This window comes from Pteropus alecto, unplaced genomic scaffold (genome assembly GCF_000325575.1).
Source record: "Pteropus alecto unplaced genomic scaffold, ASM32557v1 scaffold50, whole genome shotgun sequence".
NCBI classification, from domain to species: Eukaryota; Metazoa; Chordata; class Mammalia; order Chiroptera; family Pteropodidae; genus Pteropus; species Pteropus alecto.
The window spans coordinates 11,399,096-11,426,022 of record NW_006431918.1 but is presented as its reverse complement, the minus strand read 5'-3'; the positions used below and the strand labels follow the sequence as shown (position 1 = coordinate 11,426,022).

General features: G+C 38.6%; 1 protein-coding gene across 3 annotated transcripts in view; it reads left to right on the top strand.

Moving 5' to 3' along the window:
- SMAD1 (SMAD family member 1) overlaps positions 1 to 26,927 on the top strand; it is a 68,354-nt gene that overhangs the window by 8,662 nt on the left and 32,765 nt on the right. For all 3 annotated transcript variants that reach the window (XM_025042955.1, XM_025042956.1, XM_006906286.3), the window contains exon 2: positions 19,795 to 20,378. In XM_025042955.1, coding sequence (XP_024898723.1) covers positions 19,979 to 20,378 — 400 coding nt within the window. In that variant the 5' untranslated portion in view covers positions 19,795 to 19,978. The remainder of the gene's footprint in view (positions 1 to 19,794; positions 20,379 to 26,927) is intronic.

Here is a 26,927-nt window from a genome sequence, read left to right as displayed (position 1 = left end):
CCTGACAATTCTGGATACAGGTTTTTTAAAAAAGCGTAGTAGTTGAACTAATAGAAGAATGCCTTTTAATGATTTTAAAAAGTTATTTAAATTGCCCAGAGCTTTACAAAGTAAGTATTCTGGCATGGATTCTTGTCATAGAGTCAGAAGGAAAGGGGGAAATTGATTTGTGCCTTTTCAAGAGAAGGAAGGATATTAATAGCCAGCTGTAGAGCCCTTCTAAACTTGGCTCCAGACTCAGAAACCATAAAGGAAAAATTTATACATTTGACAGCATTTATGTGACCAAACATGTAGAAATGACCAAGCACACACTCACAACCTTTCAGGTAAATTTGCAAGCAAGTTACCGTCTTTTGTACATAACTTTTTAAATCAATGGGAAACACCATCCTGATAAAATTGGTAAAGAATATGAACAAGTAATTCACAAACAAATGAAATGCAGATGACTAATAAACATAAAATGTTTGCCGTGTCCTTGATCAGACTCTTCACTAGAATGGTGACAGTTCTCTTTTCTTTTATCGTATTTCTCTTTGTGGACTAGGAAGTATAAGTCGAGGAAAACTGGGCTTTTGGAAACCAGTTTGGAAACTAAGAGAAGCTGGAGTTCCAAGTTGGTACACGATTCGTATAAGCTGGAGTTTTAAGAGACAGGCCTTCCCCATCCCATTTCCCTGATAACTACCCTATTACCCTCCAGGACAGGATTTTGGGATAGAAGTCCCCTCATTAGAAAGTGAAGTGTTCCCAGCCCTTCGGGGCCTGGCTATCAGTTACATGCAGTTTCTTACTCAACTGGCACAATTGATGAACGGTAAAGACACCAGCACTTATTAGAGCACATCGAAATGGGCCTTTTTCTCTCCTTCCTGAGTTGACGTGTTAGAGTTTATTTATAGCGACATTTTCTTATTCATATGAGATAGTGATGGTCTTGGGATATGGTTTTGATGATTGGGATGGACTGGTTTATAAGGTATTAAAGTAAAAAGTTCTCATATAGTAAAACCTCTTATAAAATGAAAAAAAAAAATTAAAGAGTTAGGCATCAACATTTAATTTCCCAGATTTTCTCTTAGGGGTAAAGGTTAGAGTCGTGGGAATAAAGAAAGCTTTTCACCTTCTGCCAGGAAGGGAACGATCTGCTGGGTACTGGTGGGATCCTTCCCCCAGTGAAGTGAGGTACACTCGGTCTCACCTCCGCAGTGAGTGAGTCCTTACCCAGCCACGAGGCAGAATTGAATTCGTCAGCATCTTCTGCCTCACCGTATTCTTTTTTTTTTTAACAATCTGCAAATATTTCAAAGTTGGGTGGGGAACAGCTTTTAAGTCTCATCTACAGGCTCAGCACTTGGCCTTTTACCATCCCCTCCCCATTCCTAAGTCCCTTCTGAATGACAGTGACTGGGGAGTAGGGACCCTGGATGCATAGATCCGACCTGTCCCTCATTTTTTTTTCAGCAGCTGAGTTGGAGAGGGAGGGTGAACGTAGGGAAAATGGGTCTTAATTTCATCTAAGAGAGTAGCTTTTCGTGAAGGGGATTAATAATGGTGCGGGGACTGGTGCATTAGAAATTATACAGTTAGCCCTATTAAAGCTCAGGGCAGCCGATTGTATATAGCTGGCCACCTCATCTGTTACGGCTTCCTGTTTTGCCTTTGCCTGTTGCTGGCTTTGCATTCTGGCATAATTAATAACAACCTCTTTATTGTCCCTCTGTTTATGCTTGTGTGCTCAGGACTTCTGTTTAGTTTGCTCAAGCTTGAGGGCATGTTTGATTGGTTTTTAATGTTTTTCTGTTAACTGTGAACAAAATTAACTTATCATTTAAATGATTGGCACCCAAGCTGTATTTACAGCATGTATTTGCATTTAAACATTGAAGAGGTTTTTTTGGTCTTATCAACTTGCACAGACCGATGAGATATTGCTCTGTATTCCAGGGAAGCCTCCTTTAAAAAAGATGTATCCCCACGGTAGGGTTCTGCTTTTTGTTAAGCTGATATTAATTCAGCAAGTATTTCATGCATTCCTACTGTGCATCCAGCACTGGGCTCTGTTATGGATGGGATAGTGAAACATGTAAGTCAGTTTCTGCCCTGAAGAAGCAATCTTTCTAGTAAGGGGAGACTACGATGATGGAAGAGTTAAATAACAAGCCATTGTTATTAATGTTATATCATCTTAGCTTGAAGCTGTTTCTCCTATAATTGAGGTAGTCTTTCAAAATCAAAGGATTGGGAAAGAAATCTAATGCGGTTGTCAGAGCTTTAGTTTCCTGCCCATTTCTACTGTGGTTCATTTTTTCAGCGAGTTTTTGAGTGTCTGTGTTTATATTTATGCTTATGTTCCTGTATCTCTCTTATACTTCATAAAGTTGGGACGAGAGGTCCTCAGTATAGGACTTGCACTGAGGATCTTATGACTGAAGCACAATACATACCTGCTTGTCTCATCTATCTTCCATTTTAATAGCTTTTATTACAGTTATTCTTGAGCCTGAATTCCTTGAGGGTATGTGGACCGTGTCTTTGTGATCTTTGTGTTGGCGCGATGGTTCTCACCTTGCCTGCACATCAGAATCCCATGAACAGTAATCGCAGCAGGGATGCCTGCCCCACTCCGGATCCTGTTCAGGGGTTACGGTGGAAAGCTTTTTAAAATGTACACCATAGGGAAGGCTGATGTGCAGCGGTATTAAGAACTATTGGCCAGACACACAGTCGGTACTTGATGAGTGAGTTTTCTTCACTTTAGCGTTTTTTAAAACACGTCAGGAAGTGTGACCTGTGGTGTGTTGTGAGTTTAGTGTGTGCACGCACTGTCTTTTATACCCGGCAGAGCTGGGTGCTAGGTGACCCCTGCTGTAAGGGCTCCAGACATGCCGGTTAATTCCGAGGGTTAACTTTTTGTTTCCTCGTTTTTTCTTTGAGGAGGAAAACGATAGGGAGAACAGGTATGTGCGTTTGACATCTTTCCTTTTTTTTTTCCTTCTTGAAGGAATCAGCAATTTCTTGTGCCTCAGAGTTTAGGAGTGGAGCTAAATAAAACTGATGAGGCCCAAGGCACTTAGACTACAGGGAGAAAAGGGGCAGAAGAGTGCGACTGAGTAGAGTAGCGGGTCATCTGGCAAGGTCTGGAGAAATTTCTGGTGGTCACAACTGGGGGAAGGCAGGGGTGTTTCTACCAGCAAACAGTGTGTGGCTGCATATCCTATAATGCTACAATTGAAAAACCCTAGAGAAGAGGATGAAAAAAGGGGATCAGGGGCTGATGGGATAGGGTGCTGGAATCATAGTGTCACTGACTCGTTTCTGCCACACAGGCACACCGTTTGCTTTATCATCCCCTCACCCAGGTCCTCTGCGGGTGAGTACTACTTTTCGCCATTGTCTATAGATAGCATTGCGACCGTATGAGCCATTAAAATGAATATTTTAATGTTTTACTGATAATAAGACATGATGCTTGAAAGAGTTCGTGAGTTAAATTTTCTGTCTCTACATCTGCTTGAATAGAAAATGGAATGGGAAAGTATTACCTCAAGAAAAACAGAGAGCCAATAATCTTGTTCCGTTTATGTTTTCAGTAAAGGACCCTAAGAATAATCAGCGGGGATGTAAAGAAAATGAATTTCTTTTTTAAAAGGGTTTAATTTCAGTGTTTCACAGACTCATCATAAGAATATTAAGAGTTGAACACACATATGGGCTGTTGGTGTAAATAATGGTGCCAATTTCCGTATGCCTCGTTGAGGTATAGATTATGATTTCTTATCCTATTCTAGGCTCTTTAGATTAAAATTAACTTTTGTCACTGCTGCCCTGATAAGACTCTTGTTTTTCCCATGTTCTAGGGACATAGGAAGATATCAAGAAGGAAAGCAACAGTGAAAAAAATAAATTGGGAAGGGAAGGAATTGGAGGGCTTAAGATAAAACTATAAGCAAATCCTTGCTTGTCAGTTCCTCTACTTTATGCATGCGACAAAGGAGGAGGTTATTTAGGAGAAGCTGGATAGGAGAGGGTTGCCTTGGTGAGCTCCTTCACCTTTCCGTACCTCGGTTTCATAATCTCTAAAATAGTCTTTACCTTCTAGGATTCTTTTAAAGATTAAGTGAGTTAATAGGTGTAAAGTGCTGAGAACAGCGCTTGGTGCTTCGTGGTGGTGCTGATGATAGTGATGATATGAGAATGATATTGGCTACTTGAGCTGTGTTGGAAATTGATGGAGACCAAGGATGCACTGTTGTGGGGTGTCTCCCATAGAGCTGCCTGCATGACAGCGCTCTCCCTTTGGAGCTGATGGCGATGGTGATGGTGATGAGAGTTTATTGAACCCTCAAACTGGGATATTTCAGATGTTCTATAAAGGCTTTTTTGCCCATAGTATGAATTTCAAGAGGAAGATAGAGTGATTTATGTGATAAAATAATGTTTGTAAGTTTTTATAATATAATAAACCATTATAGTTAATTGTCATCTACCTATAGATTTTTCAAGGATGTATTTAGTTTTGAACAAGGCTTTCTTTAGAATTTACTGTGTTCTCAGGGTATTTAATAGTTTTATTATTGTAAGCAAAATATGATAAGCAATTAAAAGCTTTCTCTGACGAAGCAGAATAGATTTTAAAAGCAGCGGCTAATTCCCGTTAAGGCTGCTTTGGATGGTCCATTCCATGGTTGATACCCATTGGTGCCACTGATTGATAGTTGCACTCATTTGGGTTTCCATTGCACAGTAGGTTTCACAAAGCCCAGGATGCCCAGGAGATGAAGTTGTGGCAGAGAAAGTGGCACACGTTGTGGGCCACTCTCCCTGCACGTACATTCCTCCTTAAACAGCTTGAACGTGTCACGTGACTCTCACCACAATCAACCTTGTAGTATGGTTCTCCCATCCCTCCCCCACACGCTTTATGACTGTAAGCTTGGTGGTGCTGGGGACCAGATCATACTCGTGTCCACTGCACCTTTGTGTGGTGAGCACTTATTGGTTCAGTAAAATAGTGAATTAGTGGAGATTAAAGTTTTTTTAGTAGTTGAACATATAAAGGAGGAGAACTTGGGTTTTTCCATTCTGACTGGTAAATAAGTCACTGTGGGGAGGTGAATGGATAGGACCGGCGTGAGCATGGGACCCGAGGCAGCAAAGGTCTGGATTTATGGTGCGGGTCTCACCTAACTCTGTAGGTGACCCTCGTATCCACAGCATTATTTCTCTAACGCAGTGAAAGGCATTGCATTTGCTCCCTTGGGCTCCTAGCTGGAGAAGCCCCTGCAGCTCTGGAAGAAGGCCACTGTGCTTTGTTCAGTTTTTCCTCGTTGGTGGCCGGGTGGACCTAGTAAGTCTCGTCCAGTTTTTGGCAGATCGAAAACAGGATGTCATTGATTGTCATGTAGAGGAGAGTGAAATTTGGCTGATTGCAATGTTCGTTTCAGCAATTATGTAAACTTCGATTTTTTAGGAATTATTTTATTCTTCTAAATAACAGATTTATGTACTGGAAAAGGCACAGGACCAAATTAAATTACTCTTGAGACATTTGAGTGTGGCACAGAACATTTTGGGGGTAAGATTCATGCACTGAAAACTTTGAAGGATATTTGAATTGTTAATGGAAAGGGGACTAGGGGACACGAATGGGAAGGAAACTGACTCTTTGTTATATTATGGCATTTTGTAAAATTGAATTTTATGGTCATGTGCCTGAATTGCTTAATAAAAAGGTACGTTTCCACTCATATCATCTTTACCCAGAATTAGGTCATATATTCCAACCCTGAATACAGGAATAAATTCCTCTGAAAATCCCAGTTCAGTGTTATTCCATTCTGTGCAGAAACACTTTCAATTATTTTTTCCTTTAGAAAAAGATAAATCTTGCCACTTCTTGGCCATAATACTGTCTCCTGGAGCCATGTAGAATAAATCTCTCACCTACTTTCAGTTTTTATTTATTTTTATTATTGGAGTTTTAAGATTGAAAATAGGAATCGATTATAAGATAAGACAGCTCTCTTGCACTCCCCTCGTCCCGGCTCACTCCTAAAGGCAACCACTTGTTCAATTTTGCTTATTTCATTCCAGGCCTTTAAAGATGCCCATATATTATACACGTACAGGTTTTCTTTCTATTTTTGCTTTTAAAATGGGATCGCACTGTGTATATTGTTCTGCAGCTTTTTAAAAGTGAACAATTATGGTATGGTTTTCCTTTCCATGTTAGAAGCGAATGTCTGTTTACCCCTACCCCCCCTCCCCCGCCATGGCCCTTTTAACGGTTATGTCATTTTCGGATGCACTGTAATTATTTAATCATTTCATTACTGTTAGACGTCCGAGTTGTCTGGAACGTGAGTAATCTTGAGCATAGATCAAGCCCATCTGAAGATGCAGCTTCCCTTCTAGCTCCTCCAGGTTCTGGCTGTTTGCTAACCTCGTAGCATGGGGCCTAAGGGTGGGAGTCCCCTTCATTGCCACCCCCAGGCCATCCTCCAGCCGTCTTCCATAAAAACACTCAGCTTGGAACATGATGTCAGCTTATACCACTCACTTCCCTTCCTTGTGAGTCACTTACTGCCTCACTCCCCATCATTCACCTCCTTCCTACAGGATTTCAGCTTCTGGTCGTACTTCCTCCATACTGCTCCTGTGATCATTCTTGGACTACTTCTCCAGTGACCTTTGATCCCACCTCAGATCTGCAGTCTCACAGTCCCATGCTATGGGATTTTACACATCTAAAATTTAAACAGATTTCTCCATTTATTTATTTACTTATGCAGGAAAGTGTATTTGTTCATGGCTCTGCCTTCAGAATATATCCAGAATCTGACCTTTTCTGCCATGCCAATCCAAACCTTTATCATCTGGAACCATAACAATGATCATAGCTTCCTAACTGGTCTCGTTACTTCCTGCTTCCATCTTTTCTCTCTGTTCTCAATCTATAAGCCATAGTAATCCTGTTAAACTGTCAGACCATGCCTTACATCTCTGCTCACATCTCCCAGTAGTTCCCATCTCAAGGAAGAGCTAAGAAGTCCCTATGGGTTTCTATATGTCTGCTCCCCTCACCTCTCCGACCTCCCCCCGGCCCCTGCCCCGCTCCCCCACCACCACAATACTCTCCTCACTCACTCCATTCCCGCCCTATGGGACTCCTTGCTGTTTGAACATTTCAGCCACTTCCTTGCCACAGGGCCTTTGCACTTGCTCCTCCCTCTGCTTGAAGTATGCATCCCCAGACATCTACGTGGCTCAGTCCCTCTCCTGTTCAGACTTCTGAGTGATTATCACCTCTCAGTGAGGCCTTTTATAACCTCTAGAATGTAGGTCTCATGAAAGCATGGACTTTCTAAAAAAATGCTATTTTTGTGTCTTGTTCAACGCTGTGTCCCCAGTGCTTAGAATGGTGTCTGGCACAATTTAAGTGTTTGTTGAATGAAGTGAATTTTCTTTTTATCGTTTTGTTTTTGTTTTTGTTTTTATTTTTAAACTAGGACAGAAACTTTGTTTTTTGGGATATATAAAATATTTAAATAAGCTTTCTTATTTAACTGCTCTGTTAATAAAATACATTACATTTTCAGCATGTTATAATTTTCAAATCAGTTTCACATATTCATATTTAAGCCTCATAACAACCTAGCGGGGTAGGTGGTGGATTCATAATTTTGTGGAAAAGCAAACTGAAGCTCAGAGAAGTGTTTGGTTCAGAGTATAGCTACTAAGTGGAAAGCTGCCATTCAAACCTATCGCTTATTCCAAGTGAAAGGCTCTTGTTTTCTCATTTAGAAACATCTTAAAATGACAGAAAAATTGTAGGAGTTTTGTTTGAAAGTCTGGAGAGTGTGCCCCGATTTCTTAATCTGAATTTAGTCTGTCTTTTGTTTCCATTTTGAAAGTACATAAAATAAATGATTAACTTTAAAATTCCTGACAATGACAGATCAACAAGTTTTATTTCTCTCACCTGTGGAGGAAGTGGCCTCCACCCAGTTTCACTGAATTAGGAGGGAAGTGATTTTTTCAAGTGATAAAAAGAAATAAAATTCCATGTTCTTCCCAGAGGAGGAGATCAACAATTGGGAGAATGGCGTGAGACCATATGTTGGTTTGTAAAAGGATATAACTTGTAAAGATGTTTCCTTTGATGCCTGTGATGAATATGGATGTGTTTCCCTTCTAGAGAGTTCTGATTAAATTATTCAATTAAGATCTGAGCTGAAGGATCTAAATATAGGGAGAGAGTTCAGGCGGTCCTGCTCTCGAATGTCACCTCACCCCTCCAGATGTGCATGTTTGTTGTCATAAACAGCACCTGCGAGATCAGTGGAGAAAGAAATATGTTCCAAAAAATGAAATATATACAGCAGGATTTTTTTTTTTAAATAAAAGGGATAGTTTTTTCCTTCTCTAGCCTATTCCATTTCATCTATGAAGTTGGCGTTTGAATTGCTTTTTTTTTTGTAACCTAATTAATAGACTTTATTTCCCATTCTGATTTAAAACGTAGATCTACCACTTGCTGGAATGTGGTCTTGAGAAAGATACTTAACCTCTGATCCTCAGGTTTATTAGTAAAATTGAAATAATGATATATACCTTGAAGAATTCCCGTAAGGAGTCAATAAGATGTTTGTAAAAACAACCAATATAGTGCTTGAGTAAGTTAATAGCTCAGTTAAAATAATTTCATTCATTTGTTAATGATGAATCATTCATAACTGGCCACTTATGGAAATTAACCACATTTAGCATTCTTTGCAGTCTGTAAAATTGCTATTCTACAATAACAGTGACTCAAAGAGAATAGTTTTTTCTAAGAAACAACTACTGTAGACTTTTTCCCTCTTGTGGTCAATAAAATTAAATTTTAAAATGCTTCTGGTCTTCAATCTCCTGTGTGGAGTGAGCTCTTTACAGGTCAAATAACTGTACAGTTTTTGAGTTGAGATGAGTACAGATGATATTTATCAGGATGAGGTGATTAGGACCTGGGTGTCTTGAAAGGCTATCGTGTACTGACAGTTTTCCTTTACAAGCATGAATTTGAGAACGGGGGTTCAGTGGGATTAAGGAATGTTGTACAACTTTTAGAGGAAGTAGCAAGATGTAGAAAGAAGCCAGGTTTGTTGAAGTTAGGACAGTCAGAAAACTTTTAAGTGCCTTCAGTCTATTTAACTAAACAAATAATCATCTAATGAAACAAAACAGAACTGACACTTGCTGTTCTCTAGGGAATCTCTGTGACCAAGAAAAATTGACTGGTTGCCCTACAAGCAGCCCAGATTTGTCAGAATGGAAGGACTTGTGTATGCAGAGCAGAACCCAAAAGAGTTCTTGTCTAAAAGAATTTTCTGACACAGTGAAGATACTTGAATAGCAAACTTGGCACATCTAAATCTATAAACTACAGTTCTATCCTTAGAGACTCATGTAATTGTGACATCCATAAATTCCTTGCTTCATTTTCATCAAGGGGACACTACTGAAATCTTTTGGCTGAAATGTCACAGCTTGCAGTGAACTTACAAGCGGTAAGCTGGAATTCAAAGTCTATGTGTTATTCCTTTTCTTTTTGATTGCTAAGATTCCCACTCACTTAACACTCTGTTGAGAGACCACATTGCAGCTCTTGTCACTTAAGTCACACCTGGGTGGCTGGAAGACTGGCTGATAGTGCCTGTGTTTTAAAGGCAGTAGTACCTATATAACTGCATTGCTAAAAATAGGCTTTTAAGAGTTTGTTCTCTGTCCCACTGTCAGCCCCCAATTTCTCCAGATCTGGAAAATTAACTTCTGAAAAAAATTTTGTGAGAAAATGGCAAACTAGCTGTTTTGTGTCTTCAATCGCTCATTTAGAAAGTTGGGGAAAGTTTAGAAGTAACCAAAACAAAGCTCAGTAGGGAGAGGCTCAGTAAGGGGGGATCTGACTTCTGGGTGTCGGAGACGCAGGATTCTGCTGCTGCTGTGATTTAAGACGGGCGGAAGTCTCCTGTGCTCTCCGGTGGATCTTTGTATTGCTTTGTTGCATCGGAATTTTGTTGAAACACGTTTTCTTTTTCTGAGGACTCAGTCAAAATAGAGTTCCTTTTAGCCCAACTCCCAAGCAAAGAAATAGGTAGTTTGAAAAGTTTTTTCGCATCTATAAAAGAGAAGTGGAAAGAGGTTTTATCCATCCTCATTTTCTTCTAGGATTTTACCCTCTCATTTTACTTAGTGGTTAATTTTACTTAGCTGCATTTGACCCATTTGAAATCTAGAAATGTTGAAAGGCCAGTGATAACTGCTATTTTAAAACAGGGAAAAATGCACAAGCACTCTACCTGTTGTCTCCTGTAATACAAATATCTCTAAACCAAGTTAGTCTCTAATTGGAGTAACTGGGGAAAAGAAACATTTGAAGAGATTATTTGTTGAAACCAAGTCACAGAGCACTGTTACTTTGGAGTATTTTCTGAGACTGAAATAGCTAGAGAAAACCCATCTCTTGTTTTAATATCCTGTCTTCATTACAGCTGCCCCCTCTTCCGTGGGGGATAGTTCCAAGCCCCCCAGTGGATGCCGGAAACCGTGGATAGTTCTAAACCCTATGTATACTATGTTTTCTCTTAGATGTACATACCTATGATAAAGTTAATAAGTTGGGCACAGTAGGAGATTAATAACTAACTAATAATAAAATAGAACAGTTATAAAATATATTGTGGTAAAAGTTATGTGAATATGGTCTCTCTCAAAATGATTTATTTCCTGTACTCAACCTTTTCACTTAAAGGGGTCACTTTACAGCTTCTCTTGGCATATCCAAGTTGCCAGAATCACTACTCTTGCACTTTGGGGCCATTATTAACTAAAATAAGGATTATTTAACACAAGCACTGTGATGCCTCGATGGTAGATCTGATAACTAAGATGGCTACTAAGTGACAAATGGGTGGTGGAGAGTGTCTACATCGTGGAGATGCTGGACAAAGTGATGATTTACATCCCAGATAGGACAGAGCGGGATGGCGTGAAATTTCATCATGCTGCTCAGAACAGCACGCCATTTAAAAGTTATGAGTTATTTCTGGAATTTTTTTTCCCCACTTTATATTTTTGGGCCACGGTTGTCCGTAGGTAACTGTTGCTGAGGATAAGGAGGGCCTGCCTTACTGGCTTTCATGGGTACTGTTCATAGGATTCTTTCTCTTTCTGGAAATGTGAGTTTATGTGCTGCTTCCGCTTTAGCCATCCTGCTAAGCCAGTATGTGGACTGCCTGTTGTTCTACTTTTAACTAATAGGTATTTGGGGTTTACTAAACATTTGGAAGTTCCCAATTCTTTAGGACTTTTGATTAATTTCATAGTCTAATTTACTTAGGCCTAATGGATGTGGTTATGATCCCCCTCATTTTGTGAATTCTCCATCTTACTCTTACCAATAAAGAGTAAGATTGCTTTTTATGTTTTAAAATATTTATTGACATTGAATCTCTGGAATATTTTTCTTTGCAGCTTTCATCTTTTAAAGCGTTTTTGGCTCTAATCTGTAGTGTGTAGTCTTCTGTGATTCTATGGTTTCTATAAGTGTCAGGAGTTTTTAGAGTATCTTCATTTCATCTTCCTTGAGAATCATCATCTGTTTTGATGGTTCTGCCTTTCATTGTGTCAACCTTAAAGATCAAACAACAAAGATTATCAAGTAGCAAATTAGTTTATTTGGGAATGGCAGAGGAATTGCAATTTGGGACAAGCACACTATTCCAGAGAAGAAAGAAGAGCATGCTTTTATAGAGGAAGGGAGGAAATTGGAAGGGGTGGTTTTAAACGAAAGTTCATTGGAGGAGGACTAGAGTTTGGGATCGTGGCAGCTTCTCATTGGCCGAGTTGTTGCTGGGCCAGGAGAAAATCTTCCTTTCGCCTGCTGAAGTGTGTAGAATAAGCTGTGACGAGTGGTACGCATGGGAGAGCCCTCCCTTCATGGCTTCCCGGCTCCATCTTGAATAAGGTTTTCCACGATTCATTTTCACAGTAGGAGTATACAGTTGACTTGGGTACCTAAAGGAAATCAAATAAGCTAAAAAAAAAAAATAGTCTGTTTTGGAGCAATGAAAAGTTACATTAGAGATAAATCTCATGGTGTGTTCACTTTTTGACCCTTTTGATGTTTTAATTTAGCTAAACATCTCAGAGGAAGCAAGAGTTCTCATCAGGCCTTGAATCCTAAGTTGTATGTTAGAATAGATGGCACATACCTTTCCGTAATACCAATTAATATTGCCACCAGTCACTTTATACAACACATCTCTGAGGTCTTCTCTCTCCATACATTCTGTATGGTGATGTGTTTTAGGTATAATAGCTACTGAACTACAAAAATCATACAGCTTGCTTATGACTTCTCTGAAGCCCCACTCTAGCTCTTTGGAAGCTCAAGTCTTACTTTTTCTATTTATTCACGGGATCATCTGTTTAAGAAGAAAGCTAGAGGTGTAAGTCAGGAAATATACAGTTTATTAACTTACTTGGAAATACCTGTTTCCCCAGAAAAGGATCAAATATTTTCATAGAAAATTTTTATAAAGTTGTCTTTTTTTTTCCTTAAATAACTTATCCAGCTGTTAAACAGTTTCAAAGTGAAGTTAATCAATACCCTATGATTTTAGTTCCCTGACGCTTTTGATCTTTATGCTTTGATGTTTTATCATTAGAGTTGAGATAGAGCAATGAACCAAGGAACAAGAAGTGGATTGAAAAATGAGTTGCCTGCTTCACTGAAAACAGACCATTTATCTTCTGCCAGTTCCTTTTTTAAGGTACTAGGAGTCTGACTATCCCCAGTCACTTTTTGGAGCCTCTGTTTTATATTTTATTGAATAATTTAATTATTCTCTCAGTATTAACTGGGATTGTTTATTTTGTCCAGCTCACCGAATTCCTTGCCAGTGCACAAATTATAAAATGGCACTGGTCTGGAGCTACAGAGAGCATGTGGTCATTACTGTGTCCTCTCCCCTCACGCTTTTATTAAAGCACTATGTCTGTAGCACTTAGTGGCCACCGTCCCCCTACCTTTTTAAAATGTTTCTTCAGCTACAAATTAGAATAATTTTCTTTAAAACTTTCTATGGAAAACTGGGATCTGAAAGCTACTGAATGGTAGAGAGTGTATCTTGTTGATATTCACACAGTTGGATAATCACATGTTTCTTTACTAGATGAGGCCAAAATGAAGAAAATGCCCGTTGTACAGTTGGCTAATTAGGTTTTATACACACACACACACACACACACACACACACACACACACACACTTTTTGTTTTTTTTCTTCTAACATTAAGGAATATCACATAAGTTACAAAATTAAATATCCAAGTCAAAGGGAGTATTGTCAGAGTATTTTGCTCATTTGGCGTCTGGCAGTGCTAATAGAAATCCTTCCAAGGATGAGACCTTGTAGGGAAGGGTTTTGAATTTGGAACCCTGTTTTAAGCCGCATTTTTATTATTTCTGAAATCGGATTACGTTGTAAGTCCAGTCCTACATATAAATACAGTTTGTGTGTGGCTTGAGCTCATGAACTTGAATTTTTTTTTGGTAATTAACAACTTACATATAGAGTCTTTTTAAAAAATTTGAAAGCTATAGTTTTTCATTAAAGAGTGTTTGAAAGGTTTAGAAAAGTAGGAGATTACTAACCTTTTGTACCTAGTCACCGTTAATATTTTGATATATTTTCATAGTTGTTTATGCTACATATACTGTTTTATGTTCTGCTCAAGTTTTTTCCCAGATTATTACATAGAACAATTTTTAAAGTGAATTGTGCTAAGTGTACATAACTATTTTCCAATTATTGGATATTTCTTTTTTCTTTATAATAATAATCTGATGAAAATCTGTATGAAAATTTTTTACCTTTTCTCGTTCAGGATATGTCCTTAGAGTTAGGTTTTCTTTTAAAGCTTCTGGGAGGTTCTTTACTAGACGAATGCTTTTATTGTCAGTGTGAAATGTTTGTATTTGGAGAAGAGGGAAGGAAATCTGTTTGCTGACTCATGTTTTTATTTTGCACTTTAAACTGATAAGGCCACTTAACTTCTGACATAAACTAAAGCAGGAAGTACAAAAAGGGGCAGAGAAAAAATAAGTTGTCTTGCCAAGGCCACAGTATCATGGACTCATTTGAATTCCTAATGGGAGGTAGATGACTTGTTTGACTTATTTATTTAAAAAAATGTTTAACTCAGTAAGGCAAAAATTAATGATCAGCCTGCATTTTGTTTCATCTATGCGCATTTATATGTAAAGGTTTTTGTGATCTTGTCACTTTAATTTTTGTGAGTGGCATCAAGGCATTCACCCCCTAACTGGTCACTACAGTGTTCACAGGCAGTTGTTTTTTTTTTTTGCTTTTGTTGTCATTGTTGTCCGTATGGAGAAGACTTCCTGTATTGACAGTACATCTTAGCTGTCTTCCTAAAATGTAGATCTAAGGACAGCAATGCTCTGATTTAAAACCTTCCACTTGTCCTCTTGTCTCCAGAATGAGACGTATCCCAGGCCCTTCACAGTCTTGCCCCTGCCCTTCTTATTAGCCATGTATTGCCTCCAGCCACCTTGAACCTTAGCATTTCTATTTACGTGTCTGTTAGAACTAGCAATTTAGAAAAATGGTTTAAAAAAATTGAGGCTCTAGAGCCAAACAACATGCGTCCAAACAAACCCTTGCTCTGCCATACAGCTGTGTATGTAAACTTTGGGCAAGTTATTTAACTTTTCTGTATTTCGCTTTCCTTACCTGTAAATCGAAGGCTATGATAGTGTTTGCTTTGGAGTGTTTATCATAAAGATTAAACAAGTTAATAGGTGTAAAGTGTCTGGAACAATGTCTCTCGTAGAATGATTACTCAGAATGTTAGCTCTGTTGTTCTGCAAAATTCTACTCATCCTTTAAGACCTGTCTGATATTTCCTCTTTGGGAAAACTTCCCCAAATCCCTGGAATTAATTTTTCTCTTTTTCTGCTTTTATATGTTATTGTTCACACCTGTTTTAGCGCTTTTATCACACAGTATTATAGTTACTTCATGGCAGGCAAGCACGGTACGTGGGCCTCTTCTATCCCTGTGCTGCTGGTGACCTTGTGCAGTCAGACCCCTGGCCGAGGCTCTGCGGGTGGCCTCAGACTCCTCAGCACAGTCCTTTAGCGTTGGCAGAGGACGTTGCCTCTGTCCTCTGTGCATAGCACAGTGCCAGCTACCTAGTAGGCACTCAGTACAGTTTTGTTGAATGAATGTCAGTTTGAATAGCTAAAAAAAAGTCTGAAATGGTGATACCTTATCTCCCCATCTCTAACACACTTATCTTAAATTACAAACCCATTAGCGATAGAGTTTGAAATAGCCTCAACTAATTTCGATAAAAACACACATCCTCTATTGGAAAATCATTAGCTAAAATAGGGAAAAAAAAGCTGTTTTTGGAATAGAAGAAAAGGACATATAGAATAAGAAGAAATATATTCTCTTCATAAAATGCTACTAGAGGACTAGATGGAAATTGTCTCTTGTTCTTTGTGAAACTAACCTTCAGTAAATGATCATTTCAGGAGGTACAGTCCGACCAAGTGCGACTTTTGATAATAGCATAGTTTTGTTTTCTGTTTCCTTTTCCGTTAAATGAAAATAATACCAGCTTCAAAAGAACTGGTAAGTTTGGATAAAACTCTTTACTTTAAAAAAAGAAACAACTGACTCCCTGCAGCCTGTTGAATATTTAATAACATTTATTCATAACTTATTGAATAAAGTTGAAGCCCCACACGTGGCCTTCTAATTCCTTCAGGGAGCTAAATCACTCATTAAACTTTTATTGAGAATGTGCTGTGTGCCAGGTACAGTGCTGGGCTCCAAAGGTAGGAAGACAATAAGATGGAATTCCTCAGTCGTTTTCCCACAGTGAGGAAGACAGGTGTGTGCATTACCACAAAGTAGCCGTAGACGTGCCATTCGCTGTGGCAGCTATTCAGAATCATCTTTTCAATTTCTAAGGACCAGTAATGACTTTCCCCTCTTATTCCTGTTTATTGGTAATTTGTGCCTTCTGTTGTATTGATTTAATTTTCCTAGAGGTATATCCAATTTTATTAGTATTTTCAAAGAACCAACTTTAATTTTATAGGTTTTCTCTATTTTCATTTTTAATTTTCTGCTCTCATTTCTGTCTTTGGGTTTAATTTACTATTCCTTTTTTTTTCTTGTGGTGGATACACAGAAAATGAGTTTTTAGGTTTTTTTTTTTTCTATTATACGTATTTAAGACAGTACATTTCCTCCTACGTATGGCTTCAGTCACATCTTACAAGTTTTGATGTATCATATTTTTATAATCTAAGTTGAAAATGTTTTCTAATTTCCACTATAGTTTCTTCTTTGACCTGTGGGTTATTTAAAGTGTAATTAATTTCAATAATGATATTTTTGGTATTGATTTCTTAGTTATACTATGATCAAAGGACATATTTTATATGGTTTTGATATGTGTTGAGATTTGCTTTATGCCTCATTATGTGGTCAATTTGGATAAATATTCCATGTGTATTTGGAAGTATTATACATGCTACACTTGTTGGATGCAGTGGTCTAGTACGTGAATCGGATTAAGTTTTTAAACATGTTAATCCTCTCTATATATTGATTTTTGTTTACTTGTTCTTATCAGTTACTATGTCAATCTCCCACCAGGTTGTGGGTTTGTCTCTTTCATTTTAATTCAGTCATTTTTTGCTTTATGTATTTTGAAACTTATTACAAAGCATTGACAGCTTTATCTGCTCATTTTTCTTCTTCATCACCCTGTTACATGCATGAAAATTTGATATATTCGTGGTGTGGATTGTAATATATTCATGGTAGATCAACTCTTTGAACATTATAAATTGTCCCTTTTTTAATCTCTGGTGATACTTCTTATTTTAAAGTCTATTTTGTCTGGTTAGATAGCTTTACCAACTTTTTTGGTTAAGATATGCATAGTTAGTTATCTTTTTACATCCTTTTTCTTTCAACTTTTCTCTGTCCTTCTATTTAATGTGTGTCTCTGCTAAGTACATTATAGTTAAGTGGTACTCTCCATCCCACCCGTCTTTTACTTGCATATTTAATGTTTATGTTTAAGTAATTGCTGATATTTCGAGGATTAGATCCAAATCTTATTGTTTTTTATTTGTCCCATCCATTATTGGCTTCTTTTTTCCTCTTTCTTTGTATTAATCATATTAAAAAAAATAATTCTATATTTTTAACTCCTTTATTACCTTTGTATAGTTTTTAAATTCAGTGTTTGCTTTATTATGACATAACTTCAAAATTTATTGTATCAGTCATAACTTAATGCTTTACCACAGCCTGGGTAGTACAGGGACCTTAGAAAACTAACCTCGTTTACCCTTTTCCACTTTTTTGTCATGCATTTAAATTGTATATTTTAAACACCACAAGAGATTCTTATTATTTTGTAAAGTCGGCATTCATTTAGACCTACCCTTATTTACCCTTTTGGAACTCTTCATTTTTTCTTGCAGTTGCTTGCTTCTTTCTAGGATCTTTTTCATTTTGCTTGACAACTTTCTGCTGGAAGCCATTTCTCTCAGATTTCATTTGTTGGAAAGCATCTTTATTTCACAATTATTTTTTTTGCATGATTTTTCCACTAAGTATAGAATTATAAGTTATCCACTATTTATTTACATTTGGCATGCTAGAATGTTATTTCATTGTCTTCTTGTTTCCATTGTTTCTGTTGAAATGTCAGCCGTCAGCCTTTTGCACATTTGAGAGTAATATGTCTGTAAAGAATTTTGTCATAGGTTTTTGGCAATTTTACTGTGCTATGACACATCAAAACTTGTAGATTTTTTTTTTGTATTTATCTTTCTTGGGATTTTTAGGGTTTCATGATCTGTGGCTAGTTGTCTGTTCTCAGTTTTGGAAAAGCCTTGGTCAGTGTCTGCATATATGCCTCTGCCAGTTTTTTCTCCTCCCATCACCTTGATCCAGATGATTCTAGGCTGTGTTTCACTGTGAAAACCAGTCCATTTCATATTCGCCCTCACACTAGGCCCTATCTGTTTAGGGGCTGTCTGAACCGAAAGCCTAGTTAGTGTATTTTCCAGGGCCACCTTCTCAGCAGCAGTCCCTCATCTCCAGCTTTTTTGTCTCCTCAACACCATGAAGCTACTAAAATCTCTGCTTAGGTCTTTAGCTTCTTTCAGCTTGGCTACTGGGCCTCTTGCTGCTTCTAGCATTGGCTTTGGCAGATGTTTGAGAATGTTCCGTTCACTTCATTGCTTTTTCCTTCTCTGCAGCAGCTTGGCTGCTCCAGTCCTCAGCGCCTCGGTTCCTCTTTGATCCCTTTAAAAAGCTGGGCCCCCCCCCCACCACAGTTTGTTTTTATTTTGTTCAGCTTTAATGGTTATTTTTTGGGAGGAGCTTATTTGGATACATGCTGCTGTTTCTTAGCCAGAGTTTGTGTAAAGTTATCCCCTTTAATCTTTCTCACCTTTTGTGTGTTCATCTGGTGGAGAATGACTAGGTTAAATGAAACAATTTGACTAAAGAATTTGGTACAGTATGCGTTCATGTGCTTCATTCCTTTCATGTCAATGAAAAGCAAATTCAGAAAAGTGGGAAATAAATTTCCTACCTTACTTGTTTTGTAGCCCATAGGCACAGGCTTGTTCACTAAATAAATGCCCTAAAATGTTGTTACATTTATATAGTAGAAATATGACTACCTTTCCTTTTAGCATAAGAAATACTTGAGGAACAAACTAAAAACAGATGTTAAGACTATTGTATTCTAATTTTTTTCCTGTTGCTTTCAGCTTTTGTTGGTTGAGGTGTGTCTTGAAATATATTTTTAGTGCCTGTAAATGAATCTAAATAGAAAACATAATTAATTATCTGTTGAGAGCTTGGACTTTTTTGCACTAAGGTGTCTATTGCCTCTATCTCAGTACTTATCTAAACTGTAGCATACTACTTTCAAAACTGTGTCTCAATTTATCCTTCTGCAAAATGGCAATAATTTTATTAGTTGAAAGGATTAAAGGATTAAATACTGCGGATTAGTCAGCTATAACAAAATACAGCAGGTCCTTGAATAATGTCATTTTGCTCAATGTTGTTTCCTTATAATGTTGATGAGATGCCATAGGAACTAAACTCTCGTTTATATCAATTAGCCCATGGTAAAATTGGTTTCTTATACATCATTTGCTTAAAGTCACAGAACCTATCAACGTTAAGTGAGGACTTGCTGTACCATAGCTTGGGTGGTTTAAACAACAGAAATTTGTCACAGTTCTGGACGTTAGGATGTCCAAGATCAAGTTTCCAGCCAGTTAGGTTTCTGGTTTTCTCTTCCAGGCTTGCAGATGGCCGCCTTCTCTCTGTGCTGTCACATGGCCTTTCTTCAGTGCATGGGGAGAGAGAGAGCGAGAGATCTGACCCTTCCTCTTCTTATAAAGCCACCAATCCTATGAGATTATGGCCCCACCCTCATGACTTCATTTACCTTTATTTCCTTGGAGGCTCCATCTCCTATTATAGTAACATTGGGGGTTAGGGTCTCAGCAAGAGTTTTAGGGGGGACATAATTCAGTCCATAGCATACTGTAATACCTAAGAGCACTTAACATGGCACCTGTCCCATGGTAATTCTTTAGTAAATTGTGGTTTTGTGGTAGAGATAATCTTAAATATTGTTTCTCTCTCTTGTCTTTCATAGGTGCTGATCTTGGATTACCTTTTGAAATACTAGGAATGGTCATTTCTACTTTTCAGGACCTCAAAACTAAGAAGCTCAAGAGAATTCTGTGTAAATAAAGGGAACTCTCTTCCGGTGTCCTCTTGCGTTTTGGAGACGCCTTCCCTTCACCATATCCAAGGAGAGTGTAACTAGTGCCATCACTATGAATGTGACAAGTTTATTTTCCTTCACAAGTCCAGCTGTAAAGAGACTTCTTGGGTGGAAACAGGGCGATGAAGAAGAAAAATGGGCAGAAAAAGCTGTCGATGCTTTGGTGAAAAAACTGAAGAAAAAGAAAGGGGCCATGGAGGAACTGGAAAAGGCCTTGAGCTGCCCCGGGCAGCCCAGCAACTGTGTCACCATCCCCCGCTCTCTGGACGGCCGGCTGCAGGTTTCCCACCGGAAGGGACTGCCTCACGTCATTTACTGCCGTGTGTGGCGCTGGCCCGATCTTCAGAGCCACCACGAACTAAAACCACTGGAATGCTGTGAGTTCCCTTTCGGTTCCAAGCAGAAGGAGGTGTGCATCAATCCCTACCACTACAAGCGAGTAGAAAGCCCTGGTGAGTGAGCGCTTTTCCTTGATGCGTGTAGCAGACTCACGGTGTTTAGCATAACGGCGTAATGCCTTTTCTATCTTCTGAGTTGTAGTTTGTCAGCCCTTGAACGTTTCATGCATTCTCAGGACTTAGCCCTCCCTTGTTAACTTTGTTTCATAGGAGCAGCGGGGGTGAAATTATCATAGCAGTACTAATACCCGGAACTTTAAATAAACCGTTTTCTTTCTAAATTTATTTTTTATGTTTCCCATTGGTTCTGTGCATTTCTCTAGACATACTTAGCTATGATTATAGTACAAGGCAAGAAGATTAGGGAAGTAAAGAAGCGTGCTGTTGCCATCCGCATACTTGAGGGAAATACATCTTGAAGGGAGTTGCCAGTGATTTGTACCCCTTTGTCCTTAAGAATATTATCTGACCCTCTTTGGTGGAATTTTGCTATGACATATTCACTATGGAGAATGTGAAGGAATTATGTTCTGCTGTGGAATTATTTGATACTATTTATAAGATATTCCTAGTTTTTACGTGTGTGAACATTGAGGTGGGGGTACAGCAAAGGATATACTATACTGCTTTAAAATTTGTATGGTTTTGCTCTCAAATTAGAATCCATGTTCTGGACATTTGCATCTGTTGGAAAGCGATAGGCAGTCTCATGCATCTAAATTTCTCATTGTCACATTGGAGCCAGTTTTGTTGCTGGATTACCTATTAATAGCCAGTGGTTCCCAAAGGTTCCCAGGTGAGGCTGTACGTTGGAATCACATGGCTTCCCTCCCAAAATTGCTGATTCTGGCCTAGCCTGGTAATCCATATTTCTAACAGTACTTCTTGTGGTGCTGATGTAGTTACTGGATTGATGTTTGTTAGACCATGTAATAACATGGTTCTTAAAGACATTCTGTTTGTTTTTTATTTAAGACATAAAAAAAGTTTAAAGACTAGGGAATAATATAATAAATGTCTTTGTATCCACCACCCAATTTAAGAAATAAAAGATTACAAATAAAACTGAAATTCCAGTTTATGCCTTGCTGATCCTTCCAGTAACTGCTACTCTGAATTTGGTGGTTACAGTTTGATGTTTACCACGAGTGCTTTTATGCTATTAGTATATATGTTATGAATCCATGACAGTATCTAATATAACTTTGTAAATTTAAAAGTATCGCGTAATGGTACTGGAGGATCCTTCCACAACTTGTTATATTCATACAACGTTATGTTTTTGCAATTTCTGTATCATACATTTTAGGATTACTTTGTCATATTCCATGACAAATTCTCCAGAAATTTTAGTGAATTTCATCCAGAGGAGGATTGACAAAGTGATAGAGTATAATATTTTAATAAATTTATTTAAGTCTTTTTCTTTAAGTTTACTCCATAAAGTTCTTATACATCTTTTCTTAGATAAATGTTTGGATTTTTCTTGTATCCTTTTAAAAGTTACAATTTGTTACAATTGCTCTTGTTCAGACTACACTTGCTTTTTTCCAACAACCTTGCTCAATTCCCCTTATTCTAATATAGACATTTTTTACTGCTTGTTATACCTGCTGTGATGTTAATTAAAAAAAAAACAATTAGCACAAAGATACATGATCTTCTTTTAGCCAGAAATTGAGATGGAGCAAATAGTTGGGAGAGGAAAAAGTAGCGTATGAGTAACATGTGCTGTATAATGACACTTCATTCAACGATGGACTGCATATACGACAGCGATCCCGTAAGATTTAATGGAGCTGAAAAATTCCTGTCACCTAGAGAACTATACTGTCATAACATTGCAGTGCAACGCATTACTCGTGTGTCTGTGTGGTGCTGTTGTAAACAAGCTTACTGTGCTGCCAGTTGCATAACAGCGTAGCACATATAGTCGTGTATAGTATATAATATTTGATAATAAAAGACAGTGTTTCTGGTTTACGTATTTACCCTACAGTATACTGTGTATCATCATTTTAAGACTTTCCTCTTTCCACTTTGCCATGTTACGCCAGCAGCAGCCTCATACGTCTCATGTTTACCAGGTCTCTTGATTGCATCGTTTTCTCTTGTGCTCAATTTAATTTCATGTTGTTTTGTTCATCATGGCCCCTAAATGTACAAAATCCACCGCTAGTGTTGCCGGTAAGAGACCACATCAAGTGATTGACTTGAAAACGGAATTAAAAGTGATGCGGGACAATGAAAATCAGTGATGGTTATTGCTCTCTGTCCGATCAGGCACGTCCCATTCCACCACAGCTATGATCTTAAAGAACAAGAACAAATGACAGAAGCTATTAAAGGATCTGCTTCACTGAAGGCAACAAGACTAACAAAAATTCAAGAAAGGCCTGTGTCAGACATGGAGAACCTTTCAGTGACCTGAATTGAAGACCAGACACTGAAACGTATCCATCTCAGCACCATGATGATCGTGGCCAAAGCAAAAAGTTTGTTTGCGATGTTGAGAGAAAAGGCTGGACCCGACTATGTTGTTGGGTTTCCTGAAAGTGCTGATGTGAAGGCAGCTGAAGATTTTTTAGACTTGCTGGGTACGCTGATGGTGGAGGAAATTTACTGCCAGGGCAAATATTCAATATGGATGAAATCCCCCTACTCTGAAAATGGATGCCTGAAAGGACTTTCATCCATAAAGAGGCCAAGTCAGTGCCAGCTTCAAGGCTTGTAAGGACAGGATAACAGTTATACTTGGGAGCAGTGTTGCAGACTACAAATGGAAATCCTTTGTGATCTGGCACAGTGGGAACCCCAGGGCCTTCAGGCATATCACTAAGCATACATTGGCATTGTAGTACAGTAGCAGTAAGAAGTCAAGGATGACCCAGCTCCTCTTCCAAGGTGCCCTCCAATTGCTATGTCAGCGAAATGGAAAAGTACTGTTTGGAGAATAACGTAGCTTTCAAGATTTTGCTTATTATTGATAACGCTCCCGGACATCCTCCTATTCTTAGTGATTTTCATCCCCATATCAAAGTGGTATTGTTTCCTCCAAACATCACCTCTTCATTTCAGGCAGTGGGCCAAGGAGTTATAATAGCTTGTAAAGCCTACTACCTGAGCAAGATCTTTGTCCAGGCTGTTGCTGCAGCTGAGGAAGACACTGATGCAGTTCTGGAGAAGTGACAAAATCTGTGATGTTTAAGGTTCTGCATTAAGAAACTTGCTTGTGCTTGGTGTGATGTCATCACCGAGGAATGTATGAATGGTATCTGGAAGAAGACACTCAAGAGGTTCATTCATGACTTCAGAGGATTTGCTAAGGACGAGGAGATTGCAGAAATCAACAACGCTCTGGCTGAGCTGGCAAACAACTTGAGCTTGGGTGTGGATGAGGGTGACATTGAGGAGCTCCTAGAGGTTGTTCCTGAGGAACTGACTAATGGGGAGTTGATAGAGCCGGAACAGGAACACATAGCTGAAGAATAAGCAAGAGAAAAGGAAACTGCAGGAGCCTAAAAGAAGAACCCCCAAGAAAATCCACAGTGAAGAGGTTAGCAGACACTTTTGCAGACCTCAACAAGTACTTAAAAAAGTTTACCCCAACACGAACCCCAACACTGAAAGGTTTTCATTAATAGAGAGAGGAATGTTCATGGTGCATTATTTGCTTGCAAGAAAAATTTATGATGAAAAAAGAAACAAACCACAATGGACGTATCTCTGAAAAGAGTGACACCTCCTCAAGAAGAGACTCAGGCAGGTCCTTCAGGAGGTGTTCCAGAAGAAGGCATTGTTCTCACAGGAGACAACGGCTCCATGCGTGTTATCGCCCCAGAAGACCTTCCAGTGGGATGAGATGTGAAAATGGAAGACCGTGGCATTGATGATCCTGACCCCGAGTAGGCCTAGGCTCATGTGTGTTTGTGTCTTAGTTTTTAACAGCAAAGCTCGAAAACTTATAGAATAAAGATATAAAATATTTTTGTACAGCTGTACAATGTGTGTTTTAAGCTAAATGTTACAAGAGTTGAAAAGTTTAAAAAATTAAAGTTTATAAAGTAAAATAGAGTAAGCTAGTTGAATTTATCATTAAAGAAATTATTGTATAAATTTACTGTAGCTTAAGTATAGTGTTTATAAGTCCACGGTAGTGCACAGTATGTCCTAGGCCTTCACGTTCACTCACCGCTCACTCCCTGCCTCACAGCAGCTTCCAGTCCTGCGAGCTCCATTCATGGTAAGTGCCCATACAGGTGTACCGTTTTTTGTCTTTTATACTGTATTTTTACTGTACCTTTTCTATGTTTAGATGCCCGAATCCTTACCACTGTGTTACCGTTGCCTACACTGTTCTTTACAGTTAGGTGTTGTACAGGCTCATAGCCGAGGAGCAGTTGGCTGCGCCGACAGCCTGGGTGTGCGGTAGGCTACGCCTTCTGGGTTTGTGTAAGGGCCGCTGTGATGTTCGCACGATGACAGCGCCTAACGAAGCAGTTCTCAGAATGTATCCCCGTCGTTAAGTGAGGCATGACTGTATGTGCGAACAGGATTATTTAGGTACGCGATGTTAAGAATTTCTTTTTCTGCAAATGCGTGGACAGTGAATGGAAAGAAAGTCCGTGCGGCTTCTGAAGACTGTGACCCGCTGCTGCTGATGTAACGGGTCACTATGTACTTGGACTTTTAGTAGCCTTTAGAATCAAGGGTACTTATTAGTGGTTGGGTTAATGTAGGTTTTCTTTTTCTTTACCAAAGGAAATGCTGACAGTGTAAAGTCATCTAACTGTGGTGTTGAGAAGACCATTCAGTTGCTATCCGCTGCTATTAAAATGCCTTCGTGGAGACTTCCTGTCATTTGGCTTTTTTTTTTTTTTCTTTCGCGTTTTTTCACATGGTTCTGGAAAATTATCTTCTATACTTTGAACTTAATCAACTTGAAAGGCCATATTAAACCTGAGCTTGAAATTCTGAGGTTTCAGTTTTGGTCTGGCAGGTGACACCCTGGAGTTAGCTTCCAGGTGCTTTCATTTTCAGCATAATAGCTCCCAGCTGTTAAAAAATAAAATACACCTAAAATCCTCTTCATCTCTTGACTGAATGCAAGTTTTTCACTGGCTGCCACAGTCACCGTGGAATTTGCTACTTGGTAAATTTTACCTTAAAAAGAACGTCTTAAAATTATAGAAAATGGAGAGCGAATTGGTGGTTGCCAGGGGCTGAGGAGGGGTTGGGGGCAGGAGGGCAGTGGGTGTGACTAGAAGAGGCAACGTGAGGGATCCTCAGGTGGATAGAAATTTCCCATCCCTTGGCTGTCGTCAGTGTCGGTATTCTGATTGTCACGGTGTTCTATAGCTTTGCAAAATGTTACCATTAGAAAAAACTGGGTAAAAGGCAGGCAGGATATCTCTATTTCTTACAGCTGCATGTGAAGATATAATTATCCTAATTTAAAAAATAGTGATTTGGGGGGGAAGCATCTAGTTCAGCTCACAATTCCAACAATCTTACTAGTGCTTTTCCTTGAGACAACCTTTGTACTTTAATATGCAGCAAAGGAGCTCTGTGTGTACTTTTTTTTTTTAGAGTATATATTTACTTATTTATAGTTTGTTTCTTTCCATCACAATGTAAGATCTTTTGGGGGCAAGTCTTTTTTGTGTGTGTGAAAGAATAGAAATTGTGTTTTATTTATTTTAAATTAAAAATTATTGGGGTGACAGTGATCCACAAAATCCAGTGTTTCAAGTGTACAGTTCAACAGCGTGTCATCTGTATGTTGCATTGTGTGTTCACCACCCATATCTGTGTGCACTTCCTTTTTGTCACACAGAATATTAAAAATGCATATGCTCAAGGATTGAGATTTAGTGAAGTTAATATTTTTTAAAAAAAATAATCAAAATCTTTTTAAAAATGTGTTTATATTGTGAATGTTTTATTTGAACCAAGGGTGACAGAAATTTCTATCATCCACATTTTTTTTAAGCCTTATATTAGTATATCCATTTGAAGAAAAGTATTGACTTTTCTTTTAAGGTTATATTGAGTGGTGATATCTAGGAGTGTGATAACTGAAGCAGTAATCAGGATATCAGGATATGCTCATTGCAAGTGCTTTAAAAATTTGGGATTAATTAGCAACAATTTTAACTATAGAAATTAAAGCATTATGACTTGTGTACTAGTCAGGGTTCTCCAGAGAAACAGAACCAATAGTGTACACACACACACACACACAAGGAGATTTATTGTAGGAATTGGCTCACAGGAGGATGGAGGATGAAATGTTTCGTGATCTCCTGTCTTCAAGCTGGAGGCCCAGGAGAGCCAGGAGCACTGATGCCCAAGGGCAGGAGAGGATGGATATCCCATCTCAGGCTCAAAAAGCAAATTTGCCCTTCTCGTGCTTTTTTTGTTCCGTGCAGGTGCTCAGAGATTGGATGAGGGCCACCTCGTTACTCGGTTCACCAATTCAAATGCTAAACTCCTCCAAAGATGCACTCCCAGATACAGCCAGAAATAAAATCTTACTAGCGATCTGGGCATCCCTCAACCCAGTCAAGTTGACACATGTAGTTAACCATCACCCTCTATGTT